General features: G+C 44.6%; 1 protein-coding gene across 1 annotated transcript; it reads left to right on the forward strand.

Annotated features, from left to right (window-relative positions):
- Nucleotides 1–152: 152 nt before the first annotated feature.
- ccdc62 (coiled-coil domain containing 62) lies at nt 153–18628 on the forward strand. The gene is made up of 13 exons (XM_004074480.4): nt 153–479; nt 1844–1884; nt 1997–2116; nt 2282–2474; nt 3475–3641; nt 3762–3863; nt 3939–4110; nt 5222–5323; nt 13789–13877; nt 15344–15432; nt 16667–16766; nt 18142–18303; nt 18418–18628. The coding sequence occupies exons 1-13, from the start codon at nt 422–424 to the stop codon at nt 18475–18477; spliced, it is 1455 nt and encodes a 484-aa protein (XP_004074528.1). The 5' UTR covers nt 153–421; the 3' UTR covers nt 18478–18628.
- The last annotated feature ends 40 nt before the right edge of the window (nt 18629–18668 follow it).

Raw genomic sequence — 18668 nt, forward strand, 5'->3', positions numbered from 1 at the left:
GTATTTTTGTAGTAATGGTTTTAAGAAACACGGGGTTACCATTGGTGTAAAGATCACTTTTCTATTTTCATCATTCATTTTTTTACTTCATTTTGGAAGAAGTGTTCTCTTATTTCGAAAATAAATGTTTTGTTTCCGCTGATGACGTCAAACGTTCTTTTTTTTTTTAAATCTCCATGAAATTGTCTTTTCTTCTTTTCCCTTTTTTTCGTGACTCTTTTAGAAAATCAAGTGAAGATGAGCAGCTGGAGCCGGTGAAGGACAAATAACTTCATTCTTTGCTGTGGGAAGTTTTTTAACATAGTTGGACTATTTAGAAAAGTATTTTAAATAGTTGAAACAAGAGCGGGAAGGAAGGCTGGATGTGAGGTCGCACGCGGACGCTGAATTCGGTGAAAAAGAGGGAAAACGGACGGAAGTGATGGCTGACAGAGGAAAACCTTCAGAAGGAAAGGCAGTCCGCTCCCTCTGGTCAAAGGGTAAAACAGTTTCTATCGGGTTAGTTATGAATGTTGACTGTATATCACAGAGGTCTGCAATCTCTAACACTAAGAGACATTTGGTCCAGTTTTTAACCCAGTTCAACCTCAGTGTTTGGAAAAATACACTTCATTTATGTCTTTGTGGCATTAAAGCCCTCATTTATAACGTGTAGCTTTGAAACATTCACAACAACTTATTTATCACGGTCATTTGTTTTTCCTCTAACTTTAACTTGACAGCAGTAACGTTCAAGTTCCTTTCAAATTAAAGCACATCCGGTGTCAAATGTCCTGGTGCAAAAATATGAGAAGATCAAACATGGTGACTTTGGGGTTTCTTCATCCTTTTTTCCTTATATTGGCAAAATTAAACTGGACAACCTCTGTGTAGAACCCCTTTTAAAAAGATCTAAACATGTAAATGTAATTATACAGTTTAGAACAGCAACTACACACTGTTGTGCAGCAGATGATAACAATTTGAGCTTTTAGCTCATTCTAAGAATAAATCAGTTGATTAAACACTTTACTATCATTCCTGAACCACAAACCCATCACTTATTTCAAATTGTTTGCAGTTTTCATCAAAATCAAAAGGCCACGATGCAGGAATAATAGAGTTACTAGTGGCTCCAGAGCCTCAGGTTGCAGACCTGTGGTATATGAGAACTGGACTGAGTGACCCCGCCCCTCGCGTTCCAAACAGGAAGTAGCCGCTGGCTCCAAGAAGCCCAAATCCCCTAGACTTCTATAGAGAATTAATCAACTGTTACCGTTCTCAGTCATTCTATTGGTCAGACTGAACATTCTTGTTTTTTCACTTTTAAGTGGACTCCCAACAAGCTCACGCCTGATTGGCGAGAGTGGTTGCCATAGGAACGTTGACTCAGACCCACTCAAACCAATCACTGCTTTACTGATAATTTCCGGCTCCGACACGGTGGCGCCACTATTGTAAAATCGCTGCTGAAATGGACGCAGGTTGCTGAAGGTGGAAGTAACAATTTTCTATGGATGACATCACATTTAGTCACTCAGGGGTCAGAGCCAGCATTTCTATGGCAACCAGTCAGAAGTGAGCTTGTTGGAGGGCACACCCCTACCACTCTTAAGCAGCTACACATAATCTGTCAATCAAATGTTTTGGCCGTGGGGGGCCAGCAGGCTCCGCCTACTTTTAGTTCTCAATAGAAGTCTAAAAGATTTTGGCTTCTGGGAGCCAGCTGGAACTTGTTATTTGGAACGGCAAAGGGGAGGGGCCACTCAGTTCACTTCCTAAGATAAACAGTCCAAGGTTTTGAAGAACAGCTCTGATGGGGGAGGAGCTTCAGAAACTGACCATCCAGTCATGACTGTTTCAGACGTCGCCGCTCAGCTTTGGCACAGCACTCCTGTCAAACAGGTCAGTGACTCTCTCCTCAAACTGGAAGAGGTCTGAAGTTTCAAACATTTCTCCAGGGGCCTTAAAAACATTTGAATTCAATATCTTAATTTGCACAAACATACTTTTTCAGAGGAGCGTTGGGTCCGGTCAGCCGTCAGGGCCGATGGACAGAAGTACAAACCCTGGGTTCAGAGGCTCTTCTTTGGATCCACCGGACTCTCACAGTCTTTATAGTTTGCAAGAAACAAAGGTAAGATCAGACCTGACTGCATATCAGTCAAACATTTCAGGCTGATTCAGATCTGCTGACTTTATCTGACCTGGTTTGCTAAGAATTTGAGTTGAGATGACTAAAAGACAAAACCAATTCCTTGATTTTACTCTGAAACTGTCCTGTTTCTTTTGGGTCCCAAAGCTCCCCGTGAACGATCTGAGCGGCTCCACCATCCAGAGGCAGAGGAGGGAGATCCAGCTGCTGATGGAGGAGCTGAAGGACAGAGAGGTGGAGCTGAACGCCATGGCAACCTCCCATCACAAACAGCATCAGGTCTGGGAACAAGACCGGCAGACGGTGCGGATGTTAGAGCAGAGGTGTGCACGACTACATGGTGAGGGTTCCAATTCCACCCCAACGTCATCGTGTTTGTACTGTCTTTTAGGCCGTAGTGCCAACCGTCGTTAGGGGTGGATACGGGTTGTCTGGGGGTGGATAAACGGTCACGCAGGTGTCCCGCACATAATATATCAAGGTCGTAGTGCTCTTGATGAACCCATAGAGAGAAAAAGGTTCTTGCACATTTTGTTCTAAGGACATGCAGCAGGCAACAGGTTGTAGTGAGCACTTATACAGCACATAAGGGTGAGACACAGGCATGTTGTATGTGTTTTGTAACTTATGGGCACTTGCATATCATGTGCACACCTTGTGCAAGCGCATTTTCCCCTTGGTCAGTAAAGAGCCAGTATTCGCACCTTACTTAACAACTAGAGTGTGGCGTAAGTACACTGCACAAAAGCATCATAAGTGTGTGCAACTTCCATTAACCTTACAAATACACCTCAATACCTCACACACGACGATGGTACGTTCCATTTTTGTGACGTCGCCTTGAGGTGTACGAGCCAAGGGGACGGCAAGACCTGCGCTCCTCTTGAAGCTTCCCACCGGTGTTGGGAGTGTACGTTCAACCCAATAAAAAGTCTATCTAAACACGTGCAAATGTGCGTTTTGAGCTTCACCTGCGGTTCCGGTGTTGTTAAAAACAAGTTTCTACGACTGTTTTTGGCCTCTGCGCACAAAACGTGAAGCCATTGCCAGTCAAACCAGGTTGAACTTTGATTTGGTGGTGACGTCTGGATGGCGTCCTTTTTAATTCAGGGAAGGTCATCATTCGTCTTGTAAACCCGTTTTGTCCCTTTCTGGGTCACGGGGCTAACAGAGCCTATCCCGGTCACTCGTGGGTAACCAGGTCGCCAGTCTGTCGCAGGGCAACAAATCACACACCCATGCATGAATCTATGTAGCATGCACGGGGAGAACATGCAAACTCCACTGAGAATCCTCTCCTCCCTTGTTGAAGTTCTTTTTGCTCTTCCGTGTTGGCACAGAGGAGGTGCAGAAACGGAACGAGCTGATCGGAGCCGTGACCACGCGCATGCTGGCCGTGGAAAGCCGAGAAGAGGAGGCCCAGAAGGAGCTGAGCGCGGCCAGGCAGCAGCTCTGTGGTCTCCAGCAGGAGCAGAGGGTCATCAGAGACAGATGTCGGGACTGTGAGGTAGCGGCTCCAATCGACCCTCTGAGGTTTTTCTCTCCAACGCATCGGCCGTAGACATTTCTTTTGTCAGATGGGTTGATGTCAACAGCATCAGCAACAGTTCTTCTGCTCATATTCCAGGAGAAGAACCAGAGTCTCAGCTCCACCGTCACGGCGCTGTCCACCCAGGTGGGCTCCCTGCAGGCCAGAGAGGAGGAGCTGAGCTCCATGCTCAGACTGAAGGTGACCGGATGAGACCTTCGGTTGGGATCCGTCTGAAGCTCCCATGTGCGTCTGAGTGGTGTTTTTATCCGCCAGGAGAAAGATGCGACGGAGGCCGCGGCCCAGATCCTGAGCCTCTCTGGACGCCTTCGAGACGTGGAGGCGCTCCTGACAGAGAGCCGCTCGCAGGAGAGCAGACTCCTGAGAGACATGGACGACCACAAACGGCGTTCCAAAGAAGCCAAACACGAAGCCTCATGGCTCAAAGGTACCCGACTCCCGTCTCCGTGGTGTAACAGATAGTGGAGCCGGTTTGGTTGATATTTCAGACAAATTGGGCATTTTTTTGGCACAAGAACCAAATTTGGCATGAATGTACGGACACAACCAGAATGCTCACACAGGGCGCCGGATAATAAGGAGGATTTCCTATTGTTGGAGATTATGGCGGGATATTTATGCCAACACGTTGCAAACAAAACATTCTAAGTAGCAAATGATAGTATTAAATATTTGCTTTCAAATACTTTATCTGTGCTTTAAATTTGTTTTTCTTCTCAAAATTTTTTTTGCTTAAGATATTAGGAAAAATATTTTTGCGTTGTTTTCCTATTTTTGGTCTCGTAAGTTTCAGTTTAGCGTGACAAAGCTGCCATCAAACAGCTGCTGATTGGTCCGGATTCTAACCAATCAGGGGTCTCTGTCTGGCGTTGTGCTCAGAGGCAGACATGGACTTTGTATCGGTTCAGTTCGAACGGGAATCTGCCGTTTTCAACCATTCAGGGGCGTTTCTTTCAGAGTAAAACCCAGAATACATACAAAAAGTACATTTTTGAAAGCAAGAATAAAAATTGAAAGCAAACATAAAAGTATTTGAAAGCCAAAATTTAATATTTTCATTTGCAACGTAGAAAGTTTTGTTTGCAACGTGGTGGCATAAATATTACTCCATAGGAGATTTCAAGGATTTCCAAACTGCAGTAAGGGTCACTTACTCTTCAGTTTCTAGCTGAGGTGCACCAACTACAGTAAAACACACGGGGCATTATTATTTTTCCCCCACTACTACATGTGCTGCTTTGAAATGATCCTACATGGTACTAGGGGGGCTTTTATTTTGAAAGGAACTCATATCAACCTCTTTCAAAAGGTATAAACGTAAAAAAAAGTGTAATTTCTCTATATGTTTATAATTTATTGACACCAAAAACAATACTTTATTTGTATTTATCATAATAGAAAGAATAACATAAATACTAATCAGTTTGATCTTTCTAAAGACTTAAGACCTGAGCTAAACAAACCCTTTATATTCTTAGATTTGAAGTCTGGATTGAGATCAGAGTGATGGTTAGAGTGTTTCTTGCACATGTGAACAGATCAGGTGCAGCAGCAGGCGGTGCAGAGCAGCACGCAGAGAGAGGAGATCATCCGACTGAAGCAGGAGCTGCAGCTTCTTCACAGAGACGTGGCTCTCAGCGGTAAACAAACCCAGTCCTGACTCCTGTGATGCGTCTGTCGTCTAAAGTCAGCTGCAGGTCTGACTCCGGGTTTGCACACAAAGTTTATGGGGACTTTGCTTCTACTGTGTGGTAGAACAATAGTTATGATATTAATGGAACATCTAAACTGGGCATTAACCAATAAATCCTTATCAAATGAATAATAAATACACTACATGGTCGAAAAAAGTAACATGGTGGACATTTTATGCTAAAGCAAACCATTACTTTTTTTTTTTTTTTTTTTTTTTTTTTAACTTGTCCTGTCCAACAGCTAGGCAGACACATGAGAGCTGAGGGCCTCTTGGGTTGGACATATTTTACTTTAACAAGAGGGGTTATTAATCTTCAGACAAACCAAAGGTATGTCTGAATAAACCCCTTTTGTAATTGAGGCCAAACTTTATTAATTTCAAACATGTCTGAAAATCTTTGGTGTTGGACCGGACGGAAAAGGAAAGAGGGGAAGAAGAAAGAGGGACGTTAGAGAGAGGGGGGGTAGGGGGTGATAATAGGAGGGGAAGGGGGATAAGACCATGAAGCAGCATAAAGCAACAAGTTTACTGGTTGTTAATCATTATGGTAAGGTTCAAATGTAAAAAAAAAAAAAAAAAAAAAAAAGGGCGGAGCCTGTCCACACACACACTCAAATGTTATAAACACACCTGTTAGTTGCAAAAATGTCCACCTGTCGACATGTACACAAAACAGATAGTGTTCACACGCATACTTATGCCTTAAAACCAACTAGTGTGAAATATTTCAGTCATTCAGTCTGTTGAGCCAACACCTGTGCTCAGGTGAGTGTTTATGTTCTTCTAAAATGGATGGTGGAACGTGAAAAGAAGGAGGGAGAGTGCCCAGCCATCCCCACCCCAAGACCCCCACCGCACCAGCAGCGGCAGCCGGATTCCCCCCAACACCACACGGGAACCGGCAGGGAACAACCGCCGCCCGGGCGACCAAGCCCGCCACCCAGGCCAGGGCCAGCAGGGCCGCCGCAAGGCCCCCAGAGCCAGAGAGCAGGGAGGCATGGAGGGAAAGAGGGCGCCGCCCCAGCCCAACCAGGAGAGCAGCCCCCCCGCCGCGCCGGGAGAACCCAACGCAGGGCCCCACCGGAGAAGGACGCCCACAGCCCCAGACGAGCACCCCACCACCACCCAGGAGTTCCGGGCATCCCCCCGCCCCAACCCCAGGTACGGGCCAGGACCCCCCAAGGGAGACCCACTCCGCACTCCAGGCAGCCATCCGCCCGGCCCACGGTTGGTCCAGGGAGGAGCGAGGCAGGGGCCCGCCGCCCCCGCCCAGGAGGGGGGAACCCCGGGGAAAAAAGAGGGCCCACAAGGGGTGTTGTAAATATGGCCCGACCAGGCTCGGCCACAGTTGGAAATTTGGCGGGGCCCAGCACTCAGGAGCAAGGACCAGAACCCACCCCCCAGGGACACGAACACCCCCGGCTCAGATGTAATGTGAACCCCCCCACCGCGCGGAGAGAGCACCGCCGGGCCCAGGAAGCCAGCACCCGGGGACACAGCCGCCGTTGCAAAGGGGCCCGTACCCCCCACCAGGGAAGAGGCAGGGGACAGATGGTCCTAGGTCCCACCTTCCTTGCAAAATGTGTGTGCGTGTATGTGTGTTTGAGAGAGTGTGTGTGTGCATGTGTGTGTGTTTATGTTGGGATGTATATATTGAGGGGGGAGGGGTGTGTGTACTAAGGGGGGTGCGATTAAAATTGGCGGGTAGGGTGCTAGGAGGACATCCGCTGCTTGCTGGCAGTGATGTCCAAGCACCCCCCCTACCAAGGGCCCTACATGTCTAAGGTGCAAATAAAACCGAAAGAGGGGGGGCCCACTCCATACGGCAACCACAGGAGGGGGGTCACTGCCTACTAAACCCCCCCCCCAAGGCTCATCGCAGGCTAAGCCCCCCACCCCCTCACCCTATTATGAGGTTATATGAGGAAGGGGGTAAGTTGGGGACAGATGATAGACTGTCCCCCGGTGGTCAAACAGCCGTCCCCCGCCCCCCCCCCCCCCCAGCAAGGGGGCCAGGCCCACCCAGCCCCGGGGCCCCACCCCCGGAGGCGCAGACACCCCAGGCCCAGCACCACCACCCCCACACAGAGAGAGGGGAGCCAGAAAGCGCCGGCCCCCCCCGGAGCAAGCCCAGGCCCCCACCCCCAAACGCCGGCCCTAGAAGAGCTCTGGTCAGGCCTCGACGGGACCGAGGCAGCCAACCGGCCGGGGAAACCGCCGATGGCCTCAGCGGAGACCCCGACCCGTCAACCCCCCCTGCCCCGTACCAATAGTAGCCCCCCCCCTCCCCCAGAATGCCCCCCCACAGGACAGGGCCGACAAGACCCCCATCCCACCCCACCCCCAGACCCCGCAGCCGAAGCGGATGACACCCAGAGCGACCGGGGGCCCCAAGAGGGTTGTCCCGTCCCGCCCCAGAGCCAGGGAAGGGCCGATCCCAGCCCCAGGTGTAGACGGGAAGCCCATCCAGCGCCGGTGGGCCCCCCCCCCGAGCAGCGCCCCCCGCCAACCCCCCCCAGCACAGGCAAAGGGACCACCCCCCCAAGCCAAGCCAGACCACCACCCCACCCCCCCCACCACGCACCCCCACACCCAAGCCCAGAGGACCACGCAGCGCCCCAGGCCGCCCCACCCAGGCGCCGGACCCGACCCCCCGACCAACGGAGCCCCCACCACCCCCGGCCAGGCACCGGAGGCCCCGACCCCCACCCCGGCCCACGGCAGAAGGGCAAGGAGCAGCGACGACCATGCCCCCCCACCCCCTAAGTCACGGAGTTAGCTATGGGAGACCAGAGAGACCGAATTCTTTCAAAGTTACTTGAACTTTGGGCTGACATTTTTTCCAAGCTGATATGATCAAGCAGCAGATTTCTGTGTTGACTTATATTTATATTTTTTTTGCTTTTCCAATTTATTAAAATAGTTTTTTTAGCAATGCAAAGAGTTATGAAAATGATAGAGCCTAATCCTCCTTCTACATCGATGGCACTCATGTCACCAAGCACACAAAGTGACGGTGAAGCTGTGATTGAAACCTTAAGCCAGACTGATAGATCGGCACATACCTGCTGCCAGAGAGCCTGGACAGGCGTGCAGAACCATAGTGCATGCATGTAATTGTCGGGTAGATTACTGTCACAGTGCTGACAAATGTCTGAGTTACTGAGACCCATCTTGAACATCCTCTGTCCAGTGTAGTAAATTCTGTGAAGAGTTTTGAAATGGATTAGCTGCAGATTTGGATTTTTTGTCATTTTAAAGGTGTTTAGACAAAGTTCTGACCAAAAACTTTCATCTGTGCTGATGCTCAAATCCGCATCCCATTTTGTTGTCGGAAGTGAAATATTGTTATCTAAATTACATAAAAGTTTGTATATTTTGGAGAGAGTTTTATTCATTGATAAATTGATCAGAGTGGTAACTACATCTGGTAGCTTTAAATCGTTGTCTCTGTATTTAAACTTTTTAGTAATAATTGATTTAAGTTGCTGATATTCCAAGAAGTTATATATTCCATGTTTGTCTTGAAGTTCCTGGGGAGTTATGAATCTTCTATCAATAATTATGTGCTCTAGTTGTTTTATGCCCCCTGCTTGCCAAGCTGGGAAGTGGATAATTTTTTTGTTTATGAGGATGTCTGGGTTGTTCCAGATGGGTGTCATTTTGCACGGTTGAATTGATGATTTTGATATTTTGAGAAATTCCCACCAGGCTGTTAAAGTGGCATTTATATTAATACTTTTGAAACAATCCTGTTTTTTAACTATTTGACTAATAAATGGAAGATCTGACAGGTTGATCTTTCCACATAACGCCTGTTCCAAGTCTAACCATGAGTTGGTTTCTGGATTATTTTTTAACCATTTTAAGATGTATTGTAATCTATTTGCAAGAAAGTAATTGTGGAAGTTAGGTAATTCTAATCCTCCACAGCTTTTTGCAGATTTTAAAGTTTTTAGACTAATTCTTGCAGGTTTATTGTTCCATAGAAAGCTTGATATGGATGAGTCTAATGTTTTGAACCATTTTAATGGCGGTTGTGTGGGAATCATTGAGAAGAGATAATTAACTTTGGGTAAGATTTTCATTTTAACCGTGGCTACCTTGCCCATAAGGGACAAAGGCAGGTTGGTCCAGCGTGTTAGGTCGTCCTGTATGTTTTTCAGTAATGGGGTGTAGTTTAGCAGCACCAGTTCTGATATTTTGGGGGAAAAATAAATACCTAGATATTTTATATTGCCTGATTTAACTGGTATTGTGAGTCCTTGCTCCGCATTACTGTTCAGTGGTAATAAAACAGATTTATTCCAATTAATGGAATAGTCTGATATAGAAGAGAATTCATTAATGATTGTTGCCGTTTCATTTACAGAATGTATATTACTTAAAAACAGTAATATGTCATCTGCATAGAGACTAATTTTATGATGGCTGTGTTTGGTTTTAATTCCTTTAATACTCTCATTCTGTCTTATTGCTGCAGCTAGAGGCTCGATAAATATTGCAAAAAGAGAGGGGGAGAGTGGGCAACCCTGTCTAGTTCCTCTTCCAAGAAAAAACCTGTTGGAAGTCTGTTTATTAGTTCTAACTGATGCATTGGGGTTGTGATATAATATTTTGATCCAATTGATGAATGATTCTCCAAACCCAAACTTATGGAGGGCAGCAATGAGGAACTTCCAATTTACTCTATCAAAGGCTTTTTCAGCATCCAGTGATAGTATAGTCATTTCCTGGTTTTTGATGGTGGCAAAGTCTATTATGTTAACGAGTCTGCGGACATTGTCATCCGAGTGTCTGCCTTTGATGAATCCAGTTTGATCAAAGTCAATTATGTGAGGAGTGACTTTTTCTATTCTCTGTGCTAGTGCTTTGCAGATAATTTTTACATCTGCATTAATTAAAGAAATAGGGCGATAGCTTGAAGGACTCGTGGGGTCTTTGTCTGGTTTTAGAAGAAGGATAATGTTGGCAGAGTTCATGTTAGGTGGTAGAGATTGGCTTTCATTGATAAATTTTACCGTTTTATAAAACGTTGGTGCCAGTTGTTCCCAGAATTCCTTATAAAACTCTGCAGGAAAGCCGTCGGGTCCTGGTGCTTTGCTGTTAGGCATAAGTAACAGAGCTTCATGAAGCTCAGACAACGAGAGCGGAGAGTCTAAATTTGTGATTTGATCTTCGTTTAACCTGGGCAGGTTTATATTGTTGAGAAATGAGTTGATGCTTTGTTCTGATGGATTGATCTGTGGAGTGTATAAGTTTTGATAAAAGTCTTTAAACGCATTATTAATTTTTACCGGGTCATGGGTGACATTCCCTGTTTGGTCCATAATCGAAGTGATTGTTGATTTTTCTTTATTAATTTTAAGCTGATTAGCTAGAAATTTGCCAGATTTATTTGAGTTTTCATATCTTTCCAGTCGAAGCCTTTGTATCTGGAATTGTGTTTGTTTATTGATGATGTCATTTAACTGCAGCTTTAAATTTTTCAGGTCCCCCAGTATGTGTTCCTGTGCAGAAGCAGCATAAGCAGTCTCCAGAGTTTTTATTTTATTTCCTAATTCTAATAAATCTGCTTTCTCCTTGCGTTTTTTATGCGTTGAATAAGAGATGATTTTCCCTCTCATGACTGCTTTTGCTGCTTCCCAAAGAATACTTGGTGATATTTCAGAAGTATCGTTGAATTCTAAGAAGGTTGCCCACTCTTTTTTAAAGAATTCAATAAATTCCTGGTCTTTTAACAGAGACGTATTAAACCTCCAGGTTGAACCCGAGGGTCTGGGTACTTCCCTTGAAATAGTAACAGAAACTGGTGCATGGTCACTGATAATAATTGGATGAATGTTGGAACTTTTAATTTCTTTCAAAAGGGAGTTACTGACTAATAAATAATCTAAACGAGATTGTGAATGGTGAACTGGAGAAAAAAAGGTGAACCCCTTAGTGCTTGGATGACATGAGCGCCAAGCGTCGCAGAGACCCAGATCATTCATGTACTGCTTTAGAATACTTGCAGACTGCCATGTACGCTGGTTTGCTGCTGTGCTGAGTCTGTCAAGTTCAGGGTCCAAAACAAGGTTGACGTCTCCTCCTATAATGATTGTGGAGTCAGAGTGAACTGAGAGTGAGGTGAAGAATCTGTGAAAGAAGGAAGAGTCGTCAACATTAGGACCATAGATGCTGGCGATGCAAAAGTCTTTATTCTGAATGGATATATTAATGATTACAAATCTGCCTTCTGGGTCAGTAACTGTATCCTTATGAGTAAATGTAACATTTTTATTAATCAAAACTGCAACCCCTCTTTGTTTGGAGTTGAAACTGGCAGAATACATAGCTGGATACTGGGAACAGCACAGGAGATGACCAGCTGATAAAGATAAATGGGTCTCCTGCAGCAGAGCTATATCTGCTTTAAGATCATTCAGGTGATTTAACACTTTCAATCTCTTTGGCCCAGAACCAAGTCCACGCACATTCCAGCTAACGATGTTAAGACTGTTCATAGCTGTTCTAACCGGGAGAGTGCAAGGCTAAATAGTGCGTGTGCCCGTCCGTGTGCGCGTGCCCGCTGTGCGTACCTGCTACACTGACAAGCGCTATGCGTTGTGGGTGAACGTGTCTTGGCTATGAGCTGCATGTTATGTGCGTCCTGTGTGAGCCTAAGTGAGGTTTTTGCAGTTTATCAACGTGTGTGTGCGGGATCGCGTGAGCATGCTCTTATGTGCGCTAGTATGCGCGCGCGCCCGTTCCGTGCATAAATAAATACTCACCGTGGTTGCGTTGACTTTACCTGATTCACATATGAGGAGATGGGAAGGGGGGGGGGACAAGAGAAAAGAGAGAGGGAAAGAGAAAAAACAAAAACAACGAAACAACAACAGAAACATGAATGTGAGAGAAAGAAAAAACACTTTTCCTGAGAGGTGTGGATTATTGATGATCCGATTATTTCCTAGTTAAATAAGTTTGCGGGTTTCTTCTGGGCAGCGCAGATGTCAGTGCGCCTCTGAAAGCCTTCAGCACAGCCAGGGTGTTACCTCTGGGTCCCGGAACAGCTTGCCATTCACAAAAAGTTTATCAACGGCAACCACCGCGCGTGCTCCAGCAGACAGGTGCTTCCTCCTCAGCGGGAAGAGGATTTTCCGCCGGCGGAGGATCTCGCCTGGAAACTGATCATTCACGCTGTATTGTGTGTCTTTCAGCTCTCGCCCTCTGCTTTTTACCAGCACCTTTTGTTTATAATGTTCAAATTTAGCAACAATAGGACGGGGACGCTGATTGTCCGGCCTCTTTCCTCCGAGCCGGTGAACCCTGTGGAAGGAGATCTTCTGGACTTCTTCCTTGGGGAGTTTCAGGTGGACCTCTATAAAGGACTTAACAATGTTCTCCGGGACTTCCCCTGCCTCTTCTGGAATCCCTGCGAACACTAGATTGTCCCTCATGCTCCTCGCCTGAAGATCCAGGAGGGTTTCCTTGATGGATCGGTTTTCCTCAGAGAGACGGGCGGTGTCGTGGCCCAAGATCTTCACGGTCTCTCTGAGGGCCTGGTTCTCCGCTGCGAGCTCCTGCACCTGCTGTTGGCTGAACTCCAGAGACTCTCGCAGACCTTGGAATTCCTTATGGAGGATCTCCAGCAGATTTAAACGGCAATCAAGGCTGGAGAGCCTTTTATCAATTGAATCCAGGATATCACTCATGTTGCTGCCTGGGGAGGAGGCAGCCCCCGGGGAGTCTTCGGGACGGTTGCGTTTGGTGGACGGAGTGGCGGTGTTGGATTTCTTCATGAGGCAGGTATTGAAACACTCGTCGATGTAATTCTCCAGATCCTCCAGGTCCTCCAGGTCATCCAGGCTGGCAAATGCTTGACAAACTTTTTCAGATTTTTATTTTTTAAACTTTCTGGATTATTTAAATATGGCGGTGTAATTAAATAAATCAAAAATGTTTGTTCACAACTTACGCGCCGCCAAGTAAACTCACCACACTCCTCTCGTCGGCTCTCGCGATACTACAGCATCACGTGCTCCCTCCCAAACCATTACTACTAGTGTGGGGAACAACCAGCTAATACAAAGTGACCACCAATGTGCACACATTAACCCTTATTTTATAAAAAACTAAACTATCTTTTTTCCAACTGTAAAAAAGGCAACAGGGTCAGAACGTTATGCTTTATCCCATCAGGAAACGGCTCTAAAACAGAGAAAATCAGAAAAAAACCGTACAGACTGTGTGTCTTAATGAGGCGTTTCCTTCCCAAAACATTGATCCATTCAGAGAAAAGACAGAACTGTTTTTAGAGGGACTTTTGTCAGATTATCAAGGTGGACAGGTGGATATGGGACTCACGGAACAGGTCCTTCTCTGCCTAAATCTGAAGGGAACTGTTGTGCCTGTTTTCACCAGGAGAGGGCGACAGCTGGAAAGATGAGCTGCTGGATCTGTGCCGGTCCAAACAGGAGCGCATCATGGCAGAACTCCACTGCCTCAGGCAGGTAACCCATTAACAGAAGACGCACGAAAACACACTATCAGAAACAATCAGCTTCCTAATTCACTTTAAAACAAAGGAGATGTCCCGCATCAGGCCACAGGGCGGCTTCCTCATTCCTCATTCCCGTGTCTGAGGGGAAATTCTGGTTCAGCAGCATTTTTCCTGCCTGCAGGTCTTCTGCTGCTCCAGTCTGTGTCACGGACAGAGGCGGTTAAAAGTTAGCTCAACTCATTTTGGATGGCTTAGATATTGTTTTGATTTTACTCTAAACTTTCTGAAAAAGAAAGTCAACGTTGTTCAAAAGTTTCAGTTAAAATCATCCATTATTATCCCGTCATGACACATTCATGAAGAAAACATCTGATTTGTTCCTAAAAAAAAACACCTTTGACAGGTTTGAGCACCACAGTCAGGAAATGTTCCCAAAAGATTCTCCTTGCACAAACCAAAAGCAGCCTACGGAGCCCCCAAAGGGACATTCAAGAAGAAAAATTAAAGTAATTAAAAAAAAGGTGTGTTGCTAACTGGTGCCCACCTGTAGCAGGTGGGAACCAGTTCCTTCTGCGCACCTGTTAGTAACTGGTGCCCACCTGTAGCAGGTGGGCACCAGTTCCTACCTGCTACATGTGTACCAGTTACTAACAGGTGCGCAGTAGGAACTGGTTCCCACCAGTTAGTAACTGGTTCCCACCTGCTGGTTCCCACCAGTTACTAACTGGTGCGGACCAGTTCCTACTGCGCACCTGTTAGTAACTGGTGCACACCTGTAGCAGGTGGGAACCAGTTACTAACTGGTGCACACCAGTTAGTAACAGGTGCGTGGGAACCAGTTCCGACCTGCTACATGTGAACCAGTTCCTACTGCATACCTGTTAGTTACTGGTGCACACCTGTAGCAGGTGGGAACCAGTTCCCACCTGCTACATGTGAACCAGTTCCTACTGCATACCTGTTAGTAACTGGTGCACACCTGTAGCAGGTGGGAACCAGTTACTAACTGGTGCGAACCAGTTCCTACTACGCACCTGTTAGTAACTGGTGCACACCTGTAGCAGGTGGGAACCAGTTACTAACTGGTGCGAACCAGTTCCTACTACGCACCTGTTAGTAACTGGTGCACACCTGTAGCAGGTGGGAACCAGTTACTAACTGGTGCGAACCAGTTCCTACTACGCACCTGTTAGTAACTGGTGCACACCTGTAGCAGGTGGGAACCAGTTACTAACTGGTGCGAACCAGTTCCTACTACGCACCTGTTAGTAACTGGTGCACACCTGTTAGTTGTCTGTTTTTTTTGTTGAAATTTTTTTTTTTTTAATTGTCCTGTCCAACAGCTGGGCAGACAGATGAGAGCTGAAGGCCTCTTGTGTTGGACATATTTTACTTTAACTCTATTTGAATTTTTTTTCTCCTTCAATATTTTTTAGGGGCTCCGTAACAACATTTTTTTTTGTTTGCATTGTCCAGGTGTGTGAAAATCAGAGGCAGGAGCTGCAGCTTCTACATCTGAACCAGGGAAGAGCTCCCGAAGCTCTGAGGCAGAAGACCAGTGAGAGGTGAAGCAAAACGGCAGACGGCGTGAGGTTTCACGCTACACAGTAACCCGCAGATGAAGCAAATTCTCTTTTAGGTTGAAATAACCTCAACTAGCATCCAGATGAGAAGACGATTAAGACGCAACTATGTCTGAAGAGTTTTTAGAATAAAATGCATCCAAAGTCAAAACATTCAAATGATTTCTGCTATAAATTTTGGCTTTTGTTTTTTTTAAGTCCACAGCTAAAATCAGAGGAAGCTTTAAATCCTTTGTGTTTTTTTCTGCATCCACCTTATTTAGCTAATAATGCATTTGATCTGCAGGAACGGCTTATTGATTTCCTTTTCATAAAATCCTGTGATCGTTCTTGATTTGCTGCTTTTTTGTGTCAAATGCTTGAGGTAATTTTAGCATCTATAGCGGTTCAGCTTTTTAAAAAAAAAACTGCTTTTAACGAGTTCTTGTGGCATTTCCTGATGATGACGGGCAAATACTATATTTGACGTCATACGTTTATTTTAATTAGTTTAGAACAGACGTTTTTTTAACAGTACGGTAAATTTAACTTTTTATTTATATTTTCAATGCTTTTCTCGATACTCTTTTAGTTTGTTTAGCTGATAAAACCTGTAACGGAGCTACGTTTAGCAGCTTATTGTCATTTATTGTTGGCATTCTGCAGCATTTATAATGTTTTTTAATTGATGTAGCACTTTAATCAACAGTTTCATGATTTAATTTGAGCATTTAAGTACTCTTCAGCGATGTTTTATGTCTTTATTTTTAGCTTCCATTAACAAATTTTGTTTTTAGTTTCCATTTGAAAGTTTTAACTTTGTTCTTTTAGCTCTCTGAACCTTTTTAGCCAAGATAACTTTAGGTTTTTGTGAGCTTTGTTTTCAGCATCTCTTAAATGAAATTAAACTGAAACGGGCACACTTTGACTCGGAAAGTAGAAAAAAAGCCTTTTTATAGATAACCTTTGCCATTCTATGGAGAAAAATCCACAAACAAGGAAAGAAATACGTTTATTGTCTTTACATAAAAACTTACAATTAAAAATTAAAGTAAATCAGTCATTAATGGGTCCTTTAACATTCCATTCTTTCACCTCAAACACAGATTTTGTGAAGAAACTTAAGACATTTCATCGGTTATTTTTACAAATGAGCTCTTCTAAAAATTTTAAAACGAGTAAAAGTTTGAAAGCATGACAATATAATTGACAGAAGTAACATGTTTTTGTGTCCCAGCCTCGGGGAGCCGACGTGTAAATGTGTAAACCATCAGTCGCCTTCATCGCTGGGAGGGAAAACGCCTCCACCTGTGCAGGATCCTCCTTACCTGACACAGGTGAGACACAAAATCCCCGTCACAACTCACTCTAAACGTTTGATAGGAGTTTTAGAAAAACTGAAACATTTAAGTCATTTGTGATCTGATAAAAGGGTCAGAACCATAAACCTAAAGATTTGTATCATTGTCTTTTACTGTGCATGTAGATGTGCTTTTATTGTGGAAAAACCCAAATCCTTCATTAAAGATGATCACTCTGTTGTGTCGTTGACACTTTGAGACGCTGCATGTGGTGAAAGTAGGCTGACACGGAGAGCTAATTTGTTAAAAAGCTTAAAAAATAGAAATCAGAAGATCCTGTTTGGTTTAAATTGAATTATTATTACTTGTATTTTTGTGTATTTATTGTATTTTTGTGTATTTGTTTATATACATTGACTAATATGTGAAAAGTATAGTGATAGGTTTAAATAAACTTTTCAAACATGTATTTTTTTGTGTTCAGTCTGACTTTATTTATTTTGTGTTTTATTTTATTGGACTATGTTTTATTGTTCTACACGTTTGAAATAAATCTCAAAATTGAAGACAGGGTAGACGACAAAGTAAGAATTTAATTTGTTTCGCTGTATAAATACTTTTACTCTTACATCTAATTCAGACGTTTTTTTAACATTAAATCGTTTTTTCTGAGTTTACTCAACTTTTAGCAAAGTAATTATTTTATTTGTGGACCTGTCTCCTTTTTGGAAGATTTAAAAACTCAAAACAGAAAAAGTGAAGAAAAAAATAGGTGGAAAAAGCTGCTTTCTGGAAATTCACTCATTTTCACATCTTTTATGCACATTTTGCTGATTTTCCATGTATGAAATTTCAATGTACGTCATACGTGTTTCTTGCCTGTCGACGTGCTCAGAAGTCCGTTGAGGATTTCAGGCGACGGGTCCTTATGTTCATTCATTTTTGAGCTGTTACGTAGTTTACACGCAATTGTTTCGTAAATCGTCCACAATTGTGCGTGATTTTTTGCAAAATGAATACGTGGATTTGTGTCTTTCCACGACCGTTCCACGCTCGTCTAACGTCTTTTCACGCATGAACCACCGATGTATAACTTTTATAGTGTGTGCACGGCTCAGAGATCATGTTCCAATTATGTAATTAATGCATGAATCACTAATGAATTGCATATAAACAGCACAATAATCGCGCACGAGTCATGTTCTACGTTTGTTTACGTGTTCTTTGCGTGGTTTCTTCTGGTTTTAGCGTGGTTCTTTTGTTATACATCTGTGAACATTTCACGTAAAGACAACACATTTTCCACGTATATTCATGTATGACCAATTTATATTTGTCCAATATGTGCAAAACATACAAAACGACTGTGACACGACCTTTAAATTGAAGTTTTATTTGTGCGTCCCGTCAGGGAGGAGGTCATCTGTCCGGATCTTCTCTGCAGCGGCTGATGGACGAACTCCTGGTTTCTTCGGAGAAAACCGACTCCGCTGGTGATGGCGGAACCGTTCAACCACGTCACCCGGAAGGGTTTCCGTGGCGTCAGCAGCAGCCAAACGCCTCCCGGGTCCAGGTAGAGCGGTTTCATGAGGACTTTCTGTTTTCACAGGGTGTGGCATGGAGGCTGGAAGGTGCTGTGGTTTGGGGTGTCAAAAGATGCAACTGGTTTTTGTTTTCACCCCAACAGGCGAGTCCAACTCCACCCGAAGCCTGCCCTTGTCCCAGTTCGGCGCCGTGGACGGCGTGAACACGGGAACGCCGGACCTTTCCGTGGTGTTTTCCCGAAGTGACATTCAGGGACCCTGTACTGCGGGAAAAAACCTAAACAGATGTAGCTTAATGAAGACATTTTACAAAAAAAGAAATGTTGTTGTAACGTTATAAAGTTTTTATTGATATTTTCTGCATATACATCATTATTTTATTCTGATACCGACT

The sequence above is a fragment of the Oryzias latipes genome, chromosome 12 (genome assembly GCF_002234675.1).
Source record: "Oryzias latipes chromosome 12, ASM223467v1".
Classification (NCBI taxonomy): domain Eukaryota; kingdom Metazoa; phylum Chordata; class Actinopteri; order Beloniformes; family Adrianichthyidae; genus Oryzias; species Oryzias latipes.